Raw genomic sequence first — 15,678 nt, 5'->3', positions numbered from 1 at the left:
CCAACCTTCTGACTGAGAGTCGACCGACTCTGCCACTGAGCCACAGTCGCTCCACTCTGGATGGCACTCTGGATCTCTGATAAACAATATATCAAGAGGAATGTTCCTTTTGATTTCTCGTGGTAATGGGTTGGTTCTCTTCATCATTAGATTTAAGTCTCTTTGCAAGCTTGTAGTTTGGAACCGCCCATTCCCCCTGTGCTGCCGTCCTTGTGCCTGATAACTCCCACTGAGTGCACATGGATGGAGACAGACAAACCATGAGCTGCATCAAGGACCCGATCCCTTCATGTGTCCATACCAATAGCACCAGTGCCAAGGATTGAACACACAATCATGAAAGTATTAGAAAGAACCTTTTTTCTAATACGAAAAGTAAACAGCTTTCGGAAGGAGACTCGTGGTAATTTGGCACATCAGTGAAAAACATACCCTCTGGGGTGTTTTTCCTCAGGGAGTGGTGGGAGGTGTTTACTCTATGTAAGGCCAAATCAAACCACCCCCCTGCCAGCTTCAGTCAGAATCACATAATGCATATTGTTCGATGAAATTCATGCATTAAATGAAATCACATTGATAAGGGCGGTACAAAAGTAAGATTTCAGTAACTTCCTGTCTTTCAAAGGCCCTGCGTGCAGGAAGCGCGTGGCACCATCGCGCCGTAGGCAGATCGACGCACGATATGTTTGTTAGCGTGTTAGCATTCTGATTAACGGCCAGTTGGTGCCCTGCTTCGGAGGTCTAATCTGGCCTCACGCCTCACTGCACGTGCTCAATAGAGTCCGCACCCTGCATCATGACATCATGTCTTTGTGTGAAATCCCGGTGCCATTCACGGGCCCACTGTAGGGCTTAGCGTGCAAGCGTTCACTATACCAACACACAGGTCTTTAAAGGGAGTCCCCTGGTCCCCCAGCTCAGTGGATACACCCTGATGCCTCCACAGAGTTTTGAACATGGTGGCTTCTATCCTCCGACACACAACGGGATGAACCCATGTGCCGTCCAGGGCCCGGAGGAGAGCAAGTGTTTGGGCTTTCTGTTGGGAACATTATGCTCCTGGATATGAGGACTAGTTCTTTCAATCCAATCAGCTAACATTTAAATTGATGGTCTTGGACGCCATGTCATTAAGAGCGAAACTTGACAAATGATTTAACATGACAAGATAGTGCCTCGCACTGTTTTCTGCTCTTAGATTACATCATCCATTTGCTAAAAGCAGTGGGATCAGTGAAGCTCAGTGTGGAGGCCAAATCTGCCACAAACCAACAGATCAGAGAGCAGACATCAGGAGGTGGACATTCGAGTTCACCAGCTCGGTGATGTCACCTTAAACAGATAGCGCTATTGGCTGGGAGACAGCGAGGGTTGGCCGTCATAAGATGGGCAGATACGTTGACAAAAGGAGCGAAAACTTCTGTTGATTGCTGGTTTTTGATTTGGACCCTTATGACATGTGGCCTGTTGTATGAGGCCAACTCCATTGTCCATCTGAGAAATACATTGAAATATGCTGAAACCATAATTAAGGATAGGCCTACTGTATTTCTTACACTGTACTTTACAAATACAATTAATTTATACTTTGAAAATAGTTGCTGCTAGTTTTTCAAATAAATGACTCCTTTCAAGGACGCAAAGATTCACTAACAGAATAAACACAGTGGATCTTACTGCATTGCAAAGATTTTCGTCTGTCTCACTGGAAAGACCAATAATGGTCTATAAGTGCAGCTTCTCATACAGACTGAAGATACTTTCTGAATAAAGACCTGCATTGTATCTAATATTTATACTAATTAGATTTAAACATTAATATATATTTATGTTTTATATAACTTTTTTGGTCAACGGTTATGTTGAATAAATGCATTTTATATGAGTATCTGATGGTTCTAACCTACAAATATTCGTAGTAGAGGCACGTCAGAGCAAACGTTATTGTCCAAACTCCGTTGGGTCCAGGGCATATAAAACAATAGTGGAACCTGGAAATTAGCTTGTGCAAAAGGAAATGAGTTGTGAAATTGCAAGCAAACTGTCTGTTCCAGGCAGCCATGTATTTATTTGTGTTCCTTCCGTTAATTTGATGCATCACTGGTTTACCGGCAGAACAAGTTTCAACAGTTTGGATAACAGACAAACAAAAGCCCTATTTAAATAAACTTAGCCAAAGTCCAAGTGGCGTGTTTAATGAATGTTTTAAACGCTGGCACAAAGCCGCAACACTGTCGATACACATCAGGTCTTGGCTTTTCAGAATTGTAAGGTTCTGCATTTCAACACAATGTGTTCTTTTATAATGTATAGAACAACAACATCCTGTTCCCCCTTTTGGCGATCAGCTGATAGAGCATATAAAAACACTTTTGTTTAATGTTAATAAAGCCACATTTTTCATGTATAAACCACCAAGGACGTTTGCTTAATTATGTGAGCGAGCAGAAAGTTGACAGAGTTCAACAAATGAGCCAATACAAGCAGTAATAATGTGAAGGTGACGCCTTTAAACACCTGTCGAAGCTACTTTCAAAATGCAGTGTACTCATGAGATTGAGATATAATTTTAGACATGACTTAATCAGTTATTAAAAAAACATTAAACTCAATCAAAAGGAATTACAATTAGTTTACATTTTATATAAATTATAAGTTAAATGTTAAAATGTAAGCAATTAACTAAAATTCAAGGGGTGAACTTTGTGTGTTATCCCAACTAGAGCTTTTAATTTAACAAAAAACATAAATAATAAATAGTAAATATATTGTTGTTGAAATAACATAAAGCATAAAATACATGTTTTTTTTTATCGACGATCGATTATAAATGGCCAAAACCATGGTAACCGCCTCAATTTATAGTATCCCAGTGCATACAAATAATACGGCTGTTTTTGTGTGCTCATATTGTAACACACTAACTTTGTATTTAATCTATATTTAAACATCAAACCTGCCAGTGTCCCCATCATGAAGCTGTAATTGTGCATGAATCAGAGCCACTCAGTCACATTATACCTCATATTTTCAACTGTAGAGAGGCTAATAGACTTATTGATTGTATGTGCAAACCTTGAGGTGATTTCATAATGGGATTTCTAGATATTCAGACAGCGATAACAAGCCTCTGTGGGCTCCGCGGCGGCTTTTCATCTGTTCAAACATCTGCGGAATGACTCCGAGATCAAACATCGCTGCTTCTTGTTTTTCTTCCCCGAGCCGGGAAAGTTTGACTAACCTGCCTAATAGAAACATTTCAGTCGGTCCTTTCACTCAATGGCTCACATTCTTCACATTCCAGCTAAGTGACACGGATATGATGATATATACACACACACACACACACACACACACACACACACACACACACACACACACACACACAAGAACGGCACTGCCAGGAATAAAACACATGCATTTCTATACGTCAGCAAAAGATCACAATTAACAAAATGCAAATACAAGCACACACACACACACACACACACAGAGATAAAGACATGCACGTATATTAACAAGTTTGGCTTGAATCACTTGTTAAATCACATTTTTAGTTACAGCTAAGAGCTGATAAAATGTTCCTTTAGCTATTGAGGTTTGCAGATTAAAAATATCTAAGAGGAAAATTGCGTGTGTGAGCTGTGTGATTTGGATAGAAGTGATTTTTTTGGGACTGCACATAAAACCATGGAGGTATTTTTCTCATTCATGAACAAAAACCTTGATTTTGCTAACTAATATAGACAAAGTTAGCAGATCAGGTTTAGAAAAGAAGGCCAAGTGGACCTTTTTATGACCACCTCCTTTTATATCATTAGCATTATATAATACATGTTTTGCTTAGTGACAATAGTTAGTAACAATATCTAAAAATCTGAAAGAAAAAAAAAGGTGTTTTCTTTTTGTTTTGTATTGTTTTAAAAATGCTTCACGCTTATATGAATTTGTTGTGTCCTCTAAAGCCAATGCAGAATGGGCAGAGCTGTTGTGCATGACACAGTAGTACTTCATTATAATTCCAGCCCTTTAAAAAAAAAAAAGAAATGGCCATCACCTCCTTTAAACAAACAAAACCCCCCCCCGAAAATATCAACATGCGAGCATCTAGTTGATTTTGCACATAGCTGAAGTTAACCTGCTGCTGCCTGTAGTGAATAGTTGTTTAATGTTCAGTGTTAATGCACGAGGACACAAACTCTCCTTCGTCCCTGCCTGAGTTGGTCGCTCTTCACTGACCTGCCTCTCTGCTCCAATGTTGGGCAAGGCTGGAGGCTGGAGGCACATCAGCTGCTGTTGTTGTTTCATCTACTGTATCAGTGCTTCTACATACAGTGTATATATGTGAGGAACTAGGTTGCATGGTAAACTGCTCTGCAGTGGACTCGGTGCCCCGGCCGTACAGTGTCCATGTTGGTGTGGGAGCCTGAGGCCTGCTCCCATACATCCCCGCTCTGGCTCTGTTGATCCTATTGTCTCCTGCGTCACCACACGTCGCCCGGCAAATAAAGGCCGTCTGGCTCCAAGCTTAAATATTGCAGCAAACTAAAAACCAACCATCAGAGCCGATTCATTCACATCTGCTCAGTGGGGCGACAAGGACGGGGCTTTAGGTGGGAAAGAGGGCAGAAAAAAGTTCACTTTTCCCTGCCGGGTGCCAAGAGAACGGGACAGGACTCAACTTCGCCGGAGCCGCAGCTGTGGCAAGTTGCCCATTTCATTACATTTAAGTGATATGATACCTTAGAGAAGAGGGACTATTTGTTAATTATTGATCGCTTTTTATTGGTTTTTATGCGGGAGTTATTGAGTTTTTTAAAGAGCTGGAACATATTTTTTTTTGGTTAGTTTGTGTTTGACAAAGTTAAAGGTGTTTACATCGAGATCAAGTAGCTTGTTAAAAGGCAAATCAATACATTAGTAAGGATTTTAAATAAAAGTTAGTTAGATTTTTTCTTATTTAAAGTGACAAAGTGGACACGAACACTATCTCTTTAGAAGTTTCATGTTCGTCAGGTTATTCGACTAGAATCACACGTGGTAGCATGAAAGTATAGCTTAGTTTGAAATTTGCAACAAGTTTGAGTTTTCCTCTTTTACATTTCTTACTTTCCTCTCTACTCCCCTCCCCCTGTCTGTCCTACATGCCCCACCCTCCCTGTCTCTTTGCACCCTCTGTGTCCCTTCCTACCCCACCCTTCATTTTGCAGTGCTACGGACCGATCATGGGTGACTGGAGCTTTCTGGGTAATATTTTAGAGGAAGTTAACGAGCACTCTACGGTGATCGGCCGGGTGTGGCTCACGGTGCTCTTCATATTCCGTATCCTCATCCTGGGCACGGCGGCGGAGTTCGTGTGGGGCGACGAGCAGTCCGACTATGTCTGCAATACGCAGCAGCCCGGTTGTGAGAACGTGTGCTACGATGAGGCCTTCCCCATCTCCCACATCCGCCTGTGGGTGTTGCAGATCATCTTTGTGTCCACGCCGTCTCTGGTGTACGTGGGTCACGCTGTGCACCACGTCCACATGGAGGAGAAACGCAAGGAGCGCGAGGAGGCAGAACTTAGCCGTCAGCAGGAGCTGAGCGAAGAGCGTCTCCCTCTGGCACCCGACCAGGGAAGCGTCCGTACCACAAAGGAGACGAGCACAAAGGGCAGCAAGAAGTTCAGGCTGGAGGGAACCCTGCTGAGGACCTACATCTGCCACATCATCTTCAAGACTCTGTTTGAGGTGGGCTTCGTGGTGGGCCAGTACTTCCTGTATGGCTTCCGCATCCTGCCTCTGTACAAATGCAGCCGCTGGCCCTGCCCTAACACGGTGGACTGTTTTGTGTCTCGCCCGACGGAGAAGACTGTCTTCATCATCTTCATGTTGGCCGTGGCCTGCGTCTCGCTCTTCCTCAACTTTGTGGAGATCAGTCATCTGGGCCTGAAGAAGATTCGCTTTGTCTTTCGCAAGCCGGCCCCAGCCCCGGCCCAGGGCGAGGGCTCGGCCCCCCTGCCGCTACAAGGGAAAAGCCTGCCCCCCCTGGCTGTGCCCTCCCTACAGAGAGCGAGAGGTTACAGGCTGCTGGAGGAGGAGAAAGCCCCCCCAATAACTCACCTCTACCCGCTGGCTGAGGTTGGCATGGAGGCCGGCAGAGGGACCCCACCCTTCCAGGGGCTGGAGGAGAAGGCGGAGAAGGTGCTCCCCATGGAGGACATCTCTAAGGTGTACGACGAGGCTCTGCCCTCCTACGCCCAGACCACTGAGACAGGGGGGGTGACATTGCACGAGGAGGAGGCCGAGGAGGTGCAGCAGCCGGCAGAGGCGGAAGCGGAGAAGGTGGAGGAGGTTGTGGATGAGGATGTGGAGGTAGAGGAGGCGGTGATCGGGGAGGGGGTGACTGCAGCGGAGGCAGGGTTGGAGGCCACGGATACGATAGAAGACACCAGACCGCTGAGCCGACTGAGCAAAGCCAGCAGCAGGGCCAGGTCAGACGATCTCACCGTATGAACCTGTGAGAGGGAGCACACGCACACCTGCACACAGATATCGTTCAACATAAAGAGAGAGCACACACACACACACACACACACACACACACACACACACAGCTAACTCAAGACAATGCACACTCTTGAACAGGCAGGTCAACATCCACAGTTAACAGGGAGAGATGAAAAGCTTTTAGACACGGGCGACAAATCAAATCAAAAAATCTGTGTGTTTGTGATAAAAATGAAATATAAAAAAAAATAGAGGTTAACGACAGCAGGAGTAGGTTTTTTATTAAGCGTGTTCTTATATTTAAAAAATGTGGAGGGGACACATGCAGGGGGGGGAAATGTTTTTACTTGATGAAAATCAATGTTCAATTTTTAGAAACATCTTTTTCTATTGAAAGAGTTTTAATCATACACAATGGAGGGTTAGACATTTTTACATGGGGTTTGAGTAGATAGGGAAAGAGAGTTAGATTATACTTGTGTGTCTGCAAATCAGAAATTTTCACTGTAGTTAGGCACTGACTTTCAGACTGCAAACACAGCGCGGGTGAGAGGGCTCTCGCATACACAACCCATTAAGTGCCGCTACATTTACAGGTACAGCTCTTCGAAAGGGAGAAGAAAAGAAAATGCAATTCACGTTGACAAGAGCATGCCTTTTTAATTTTTTTGCACATTCAAAAGGTTTAGACTCTGTGCAAGGCCTTAAACCCTCATGACACCTCATCTATGCATCCATTTAGCCAGGATTCTTTCAACTAAAGAGAGATGTGCATCAATATCAGAGCATTTCTCTCCTTTACATGTTTATATACCGTGTAGCACAGCCAGAGCTGAGATAGTGAGGAAAAAACAGACAAAAAAAAGACCACATGTTGAATGTCTTTTTCAATGTGATTCTGCATCTCTTCATTTTAGATTCGCTTATGTTTCGTATCCTTTAAGTTAAACGGTGTTCTGTGGTATCAGTTGTATCAGTCCATGGAAGAGAGCAGGGCTCATTTGGCCCTATCAGAGAATGAGCTATAGTAGCGACCTCAGGCCAAATCCTCTCTTTTCGTGCTGTACAAACAGGCGTCCGGGCGATAAAGATCGTGCACCATCAGCACAAAGTATTGTTGGAGGCGAGACAATAAAAGAAACGGCGCTCATCAATGAAAACAAGCATCCTTGACCTGGCTGTGAAAAAAATCTTTCGACTTGATTTTGTGTGACCGTAGTCGGTCCATACCCGGCAAGAAAAACCCCTTTAGAATTCAGAGAGAGAAACAAACAACTAGGGGCGACTCCCGCTGTACATAATGCCCTATCTCGTGTCTGATAATGTACATAATGTGCAGTTTTTAGGTTTTTCATTGTCTTTAGGCATCACACAGGTTATAGCTGTGATTACAATTTGATTTAATCTCACAAATCCAAAAGAAGAAATAGAAAATGCTGCGTCTATCGGAAGATGAATTCATTTCTTTGCAAAGTATTTAGCATAAAGTGCGCAAGGCCTTAAAGTACGCCTTAAAGTCAATCTTACATCTTCCTCTTACACTCACTCTGGATTTGTTTATTCAAACCACTGTATGATTTCCTGTGCCTTATCTGTTCATGTAAATTCTCAAATGTCGTAAGATTGTAGCAAGAGCTTATATTTCTCTGGGACCTATGTGAACTTGATGTTTGATTTTTTTTTTTCTGTATGCACCCCCCTTAGCAAAACACATGATATTTTATCTCTATTATGTAGCTAAAATGGTTAAACATCAAGTTTTATCAATAATTTAGTGATTGTTAGAAGATATACGAGCATTAAGTTGCACGTTTGCAGACTTGAAAACACACAAACTGCAGGCTTATGCTCATTTACGTGCCTTTGTGTGCACAGACAAACGCACACACACCTCACAGTGTTGGTTTTGGGGGTATGATCAAATGGGTCTAAAAAAACTCTGAGAGAAGGCAGCTTTGACCCCTTTGTGACCCCCAGCCATCCTTTGGCCCCCCATAATCCAATGCTGTGGAATCTGAATCAAAGAGAGCCTTCAACGAATTAACAAAACATATTTCAGCATTTGATAGTGTTCGGTCCTTGTGTAAATGGATAAGAGTGGTACTGTATGATTTTTTGTATTTTGCGACTGTTGCATTGCCCGTATGTTTGTAAGAAGACTTGATTAATTTTTGGGAAGAAAAAAAAAAAATTCTTTTTACTAACTTGTAGTCTTCTTTGCTGATAGATGTGTGGCAGTATCTTCTTTTGAAATGTGAACCAACGCAATAAAAAGTCACACGTGGTCAAGAAGTGTTGTGTCAGTGTTTCTCTGCAAAGACCGCACGCACGCATGCATGCACACACACACACACACACACACACACACACACACACACACACACACACACACACACACACACACACACACACACACACGGAGAATTACGAGGAGTACAGCCGTAGTTCTGGACTTAATCACAGAACTAAATCCAATTATTAAGGTTTACAACACTGTATGTTTAAATAACCGGCACACAGACATGTTTTATACAAACACTTTTACATTTTGATGGAGTTTTAAACCGTTGTCAAACCGACCAAATCTGTTGGGTTGATGTTACGCAGATTTTTCTGTTTTTATACGCACACAAACACAATATCTATTAAAAACATCCCATATTTATTTGAATCATTGAAGCTTAAGTGTCAGAAAGTCTTCATATGTTTGTATGTTTCAGGGAGAGGTACTGTATTTTGAGTTTTTCTCTTAAATAATACAGAATTAGAGAAATACTCTGTTACAAGGAAAAGTCTAGCATTAGAACCTTTACTGAAGTAAAAGAACCAAAGTACTAAAATCAGGATATACTTAATATAAAAACCAGAAGTACTCATCATGCAGGACTTCCTGTTTTAGAATAAAATATGGACACAGGACTAAAATTAGTGATACATCGATCGCACAAGCATCACATGCTTATTTAATTACTTTATATAGACTTGTTTAAGTTGTGAATTCTTCAAGGATCAATAAACATATTTCAGAATGTATTTGTAAATCATAGTTTGTATCATTAGTCTGAATCTGCATGTAATAAGTAACTGTAGTTGTGAAATAAATGTAGTGGAGTAAAAAGTCCAAGTTTGAAATGTCAAATACGTGAGCAAATTGCAAGTACCTCAAACTTGTACTCAAAACTCATACTCACTTATAAAACTGTTTATAAACTTAATTATAATTCTTATTAAGACAAAAAGAGTAAATGCACGTACATTTGTGTTACTTTACTACCATGACAAGCAAACACAGACATATGAAAGAGCACCATCTGCATGTTATTTTGGGCAACTAAATAAGCACAGGGAGAAAATGCAAACACTTTTGGACTATTACAGTTGTTTTGGGGGGCTCAATTTGGACTGACGGTCTGTGCAGAGAGGTTCACTGGTTTAACTTAAGTGAATCATGTTTAATGCAACCGGATAAATTAAAGAAAACAAGATGTATTCAGTTAGTATTATAACTGATTCCAGAATATGACGAGGGGTTGAGAGCACTATCATCTAAAACCACTAGGGGGCAGTATTGTAAAGGGTATTTCTATTCCATGACCCAGCATTGTGTCTTCTGAAAGGGCATTTAAGGCTATAGTTTGGAGAAAGCAGAAGTGTATAAAACCGCAGGGAAAGAAGAGCTAAGCTTTTATGTAGGCTATTTTTAAGAAAGTATCAGTTTTGTATAATTTAAATCTGTTGTTTATTTAATAAATAGTGTTACTTGATTGCTGTATATTCACTAAGCGAATCCTTCTTTCTTTATAGCTGTAGCTGCCACGTTTACATTTTCCCTCTACAGGATAGGAGATCGCCCAAACAAGCAACAAAATCACACCCACAGCTGCGACATTTTTAACCACCCGTTACTGCCAATTAAACAGTCATGCCCCATTTAGTTTGAGGATTTTTCACAAGCTAAGCACCACCCTTTTAAATTGACTCTGGGTAAAATTTAACTCACAGGACATCTAATACACTGTTGTAACAGTAAACCATTCATTCCAAACTGAACTAGACTATTACTTTTTTACAATTACTGAATAGTAAAGAAAAATTAAATGCAAACAAAAAGTAAACAACAACTGAAAACAATTAAAATCCAAATCATAGTCACCCCAAAACGCATCTGTGGATTTACTAAACACTACTGTGAGCAAAAACGACATGGTAAAGCAGATATCTATAACATCACTGTGGAAACAGCAATGCAGAACTCCTAGCTACAGCTAGCGAGCGGCTGCTTGGTAGCTATAGCTAAAGTTAGCGCGAGGAGGCACACAGCACGTGATGGAAGCAGCTTACTTGACGCTAGCTAGCTTCCAGTACAAATGACGCTCGCCTCCAGTATTGATGACACTTACTTACAGTATTAATGCAGCTTGTTTGGGTAGTCCTCCCTCCACAGTCTTCCTCACCCTCCATGTTAGCACCACAAAGCCTCCACTACGTTAGGAATTAGCATATTCGTAGCTGGAATTAGCCGATCCTTGTCAAATCATCCACGCTGAATCTCACTCGTTTTTTTTTTTGTTTTTTTTTTCAATAAAAGTAAAGAGGTCCATAATTAATTAGCCTTTACCAAACTTAAATGCATATATTTCACTTAATACATTTGAAACCAACAGCTTGACTAATAATTGCTAATAGCTGTAAAACGAAATTCAATAGGTAAAACTTTATACGGCACGGTAATTAGACTTCAGGGTCAAAGTTCATTAACTGTCGCGTCACTGGCATTATAACATGAAAGGAAAACATGATTTAATTAATATTTTTATAAGTCAGTCTGAAGTTTACACGTGTCTATAATACACTTCTTATTTCATAAATATATTTAATCATAAAATTTCTATGGCTAGGGGGGTTGAAGAACCTTCTAGCCACCCCCTCCTGTCGCTGATGTACGTGATGCATTCAAGGCTAACTGGGACAATGTAAATAGGGATTAATCTCAACTAAAGATGACTTGAGATAATATTGTAATCTTTGTCTGTTTGTGTGACATCAGGATTTTCCTCCACTGTAAGGAATATCATGATGTCAAAAAGGCTGCTTTGTTTGTTACAACTTAGATTTGTGCCTTTTCTATTTGAAACTCAACGAGGCCTACTCAAATACAGACTTCATTTTTCATAACATTTAGAAGAGCATGTTTAGAAGAGCACCTGTGCATCAAATGGAATTAGGTGTGCATTCTTCAGCTGCTGTGTGTGGCTAATGAGAGTGGTGCAGCTGTTGTTGGTCTTTCTATCTCTACACCCCCAGACTTTACTGACTCTAACTCAGGTTATATCACTTGAGGCAATTTATGAGCTCTACTACGAGCAATGAAAGGGTTTATGCTTCATTTCACATACACAGTAGTACCAGGCAAGTCCTGTGGACGGATGTTGTTGCTTAGAATGGGTGGTTTCCAGATGTATATATGATTCCCTGTATAGCTTTAATTTGTTTGAAATGTCTTTTTGCATCTTTTGAGTTATATTTGTGTTAAGACGTGGTATAATAATACATTGGGCTTGCAATTTTGGCCTTTTGTCTGTTAGTTTGTTGGCTCTTTGTTCCAAGTGCTGGCCCCACCTATTTAACTTAGACCAGCCCAGATTCCTGACGTGGCAACAGTAGCCTATCATTGGCCATTTTCAGCTGCCGTGTCATCACAAGACAAGCTTTATAGACAATGCAGCCATTGTGTCTCAATGTGCAAACAGCCTTTTTGTCATAATCTGATATGAGCTGACATAATGATACCTCATATTCAAATGCAAAAGTCTCAGTTTACATGTTTTATTATCGAGGTTTCCAATGTCTGCCAAAATAAAGATGCAAGGTCCATTTCTCATCAGTTTCACAGTTATGCTTGACAGCACACTGAAGGATTTTTTGTGCATTTTCGAACCTGAAAATGAAAACATGGCCAGTAATGTGATCTAGGGCCTCCTACACATAGAAAAGCACTTTGTGACTGAGAGTAAATCACATATTGAATTAAACTTATGCAATACACTGTCTTCAACCAAAGTACAGGCAGGTAACATTCTCCACAACCTCAAAGACAGACAAAGCATGCAATTCGTATGGCCACAGACCACCTCATCTCTACTTCCTGTACGACTACTTCCTTAAAGTGTGTGTGGGCCGCCCGGCCAGGTTTCTTCTGATACTTGTGAACTACTTTTCCACACAGATAATCTATAAATGCACCTTACTTCGCTGCTTCATACACATTAAACCAAATCAGTAGTTTGAGAAAGGAAAGAGACAAATCAGCAGGTGCAGATACTCACTACTGGTAAGTACATGTAGTAACTTTATGTATTATACTGTGTCTCCGTTTGGAAAGGATTTGCTCTTCATTGTTTTTAGCTCTCTTAATTATGATATCACAACCACATTTGTAATTTCACAACATTTTATCCGACTTAATTTTGATCTCAGTATGGCTTTCCTCATTAAATAAATTGTAAATAAGAGTAGAATATTTGGGTAAAATACTGTTAGAATATCCTAATTACATACCAATATTCTTATGTTTTCTGAATGATTTACCAGGAACTACATAAACATGAGGTTTACAATAAAATTGTCTTTGTTTTAAGGTGGGATGGAGAATTTGTATGAATATTTTAGCATTAAGAAGAGCTTGTCTCTGATATTTTACGTGTTCGGGATTTTCTCACCAACAGGTAATAATCCCTTACAACACATTTTTACTCTGACAATGAATATGAGTTATAGGAAAACTTGACATTATGGAGAATAATCGTTTTCTTTCTTGTGGAGAACTGCAAAGTAAAAACAAAGCTAAATATAAACTGCAAAGTTCTGTTTACACTTTGCTTTGTGAAAGTGCTTGCAGTCCCTGTGCTAGTATTGTCCCCGTTTCCAGTTATATGCAAAGCTAAGCTAATCTGCTGCTGGCTGTTTAACAACCTTCGTATTTAAAAGCCATGATATGAGAGTAGTGTTGATCTTCTTGTCAAATGCTCTGCAAGAAAATGTTGCTAAAATATTGCTTTAACTAGCGTTATGATGAAACATATTTAAAGTTAAAAAAGAAATTCATCTATTGAAATTCATTTTTCCCTCACAGACGCAAAAAACATCTCAGCAGTCGCTGGCAGCACAGTGAGCTTGCAATGCAACAACAAGTCAATCAGCACTCTCCGACAGCTGACGTGGACAATGAATGGGGATCAGCGCCTGTTCATTTTTTTCCCAACACAACGCTTTGACATCCTTCCAGAAGCTCGAAGCCTAAACATTAATATGTCAGATTCAGAGAGCCAACTGTACGCACTGGTCATAGAGAGAGCCCAGGAGTCTCATACAGGAAACTACACCTGCGAGACCACCACTCTCACTGGAGTTTGGGAACAGCATTGGGAGCTGATAATTACAGGTGTGCTACTCAGTCATAATCATAAGATTCAACAAAACATAGATTATCCTTCTTGCAGCAGCCAAGTAAATAGGATGTAAAGAGGCCGAGCAGAAGCAGGGTATTAAAGATAATACGCTAATAGAGCTAATATTTAAAGTACCTGCCTTGAACAAACCCATTGTGGGTTGGATTGTAGATTTTTGTGGATTGCTGTTTTGAAGCCTCGAGTTTCACATTGTAGCCACCGCCGTCTTGTTTTGTCTTGCAGCCAGATTTGGCAGGAGTCTATGCACAAGGGTAATTTATTTGCTGGCTAATTAACAAAGTTAAGTTAGCAAGTTAACACAGGTATGGTGAGCACACATACCACGACCTGCTAATTAGTGTTAAGATATAAACACATTTTAGCTTGTAACTAACTGTAGGAGCCTCAAGCGGCCATTTAAGAAACTACAGCTTTTGCCACTTTGCATTGGATTCATTTTCATTTGCATTATCTGCATTATAGAGAGTTAGCCAGTGTAATGCTGTTTCCCCCCCTCCAGATCCTGAGGAAGCTGAAAACCAGAACAAGCTCATGATTGTTGTGGGAGCCATTGTTGCCTGTGTGTGTCTCCTGATCTTTATATTTGCTCTGGCCATCATGCTAACATGCTGCAAACGGCGTGCAGAGTAAGTTGCCTTAGTCATTGTAAGTCGAATGGTGTTAAACTGCAAACCTATAAACATCTTGTCACTTTTCCCCCACAGAAATAGCGTTCATTCTCCCCCTGCAGATACGGTAAATATAATGATCGTTTCCTAAATCCCAACTTTTAAACAGTCTGTCGATTCATAATGACACGAGGACACTGAGATCAAACTGAGCTGGAGTATATAACCACAATATGATTTTGGTTCTGTTCCTTTTTGTCACCCAACAGCAGGAACGAACAGTGGAAATATATGAAAACTGCCTGGAAAGCCTTGGCCACAATCAGCCAAACCGTAATAAACGCAGGGCTCACTGATATGACGTGCAGTGTAAAAGTGGATGTTGGAGGAGGTGAACTACGCACAATTTCATTGGAATGAATCACCGAAGCCTGAACAATGTTCTCCTGAATGCAACATATCATAAAATAAATGTTCTCTGCTTAACTTAAACTCTGAAAATTTACTTCAGACTTTATTTTCTTACTTTTTACATACAGTTCTTAATGGCTTTGTCAATGTATGTAATGAGGAGCGTAATACTGTTGTGCTTCAAACTGCATGTAAACATGGTGTGGCCACTTGGAGGCAGCATAACAGATTTTAACACCTTTTTATCTCTTCATGTGCTAAAAATTACCCACTATGTTAAGTGCACCTCGTTGTGAGTTGCTAACTTTGTCTGTGGTTTGATGCTGAAAAGGTTGAAGCAGGTTTTTAATTTAAAATTAATGTAACATTTAGCTTAAAAGACAGAGAAAGGTTTTAAGTCCATCTTAAAACATGACTCATGTCTGCGTGCTGTATTCATTCTCTCTCTTCATAAAGGAAATTTGTACATGTTAGGTGTTAAAGAAAGACTGAACCTATCCCTTAAGGTGTAATAAATAATGCAACACATATCAGTGTGGTTATCAAAAATCTATTTGTAATAACAAGACTTAGGAAATATTTATGATGACAAGGCACTCTAAATGTTTTTTTATGTGCAATTATTTTGAAGAAGAACCGGTTTTAGAAACAGCTGTCATCCTTCCTGTTTCACAAAGCAGTGGGTAGTTTTGTTTCCAT

General features: G+C 40.5%; 1 protein-coding gene across 4 annotated transcripts; it reads left to right on the top strand.

Moving 5' to 3' along the window:
* The first annotated feature begins 455 nt into the window (after positions 1-455).
* On the top strand, positions 456-6,497 carry LOC138592023 (gap junction alpha-8 protein-like). Of its 4 annotated transcripts, none has more exons than XM_069662630.1 (2): positions 456-485; positions 5,211-6,497. In XM_069662630.1, exon 2 carries the CDS (start codon positions 5,226-5,228, stop codon positions 6,495-6,497), a length of 1,272 nt encoding a protein of 423 aa, XP_069518731.1. In that variant the 5' UTR covers positions 456-485; positions 5,211-5,225. The 4 variants fall into 4 exon arrangements, with proteins under 4 accessions (XP_069518731.1, XP_069518728.1, XP_069518730.1 ...); XM_069662627.1 differs by lacking the exon at positions 456-485 and having other exon boundaries at positions 5,226-6,147; positions 6,226-6,497; XM_069662629.1 differs by lacking the exon at positions 456-485 and having other exon boundaries at positions 5,226-6,263; positions 6,366-6,497.
* Positions 6,498-15,678: the final 9,181 nt, after the last annotated feature.

Source organism: Semicossyphus pulcher, unplaced genomic scaffold (genome assembly GCF_022749685.1).
Source record: "Semicossyphus pulcher isolate SPU_LCO1_2020_fin unplaced genomic scaffold, fSemPul1.0.p SCAF_15, whole genome shotgun sequence".
NCBI lineage: Eukaryota > Metazoa > Chordata > Actinopteri > Labriformes > Labridae > Semicossyphus > Semicossyphus pulcher.
This window is presented reverse-complemented; position numbering and strand designations above follow the sequence as displayed.

Excerpts from the sequence above, each read along its gene's own strand:
- LOC138592023 (XM_069662630.1), top strand. The coding sequence starts at position 5,226 with ATGGGTGACTGGAGCTTTCTGGGTAATATTTTAGAGGAAGTTAACGAG.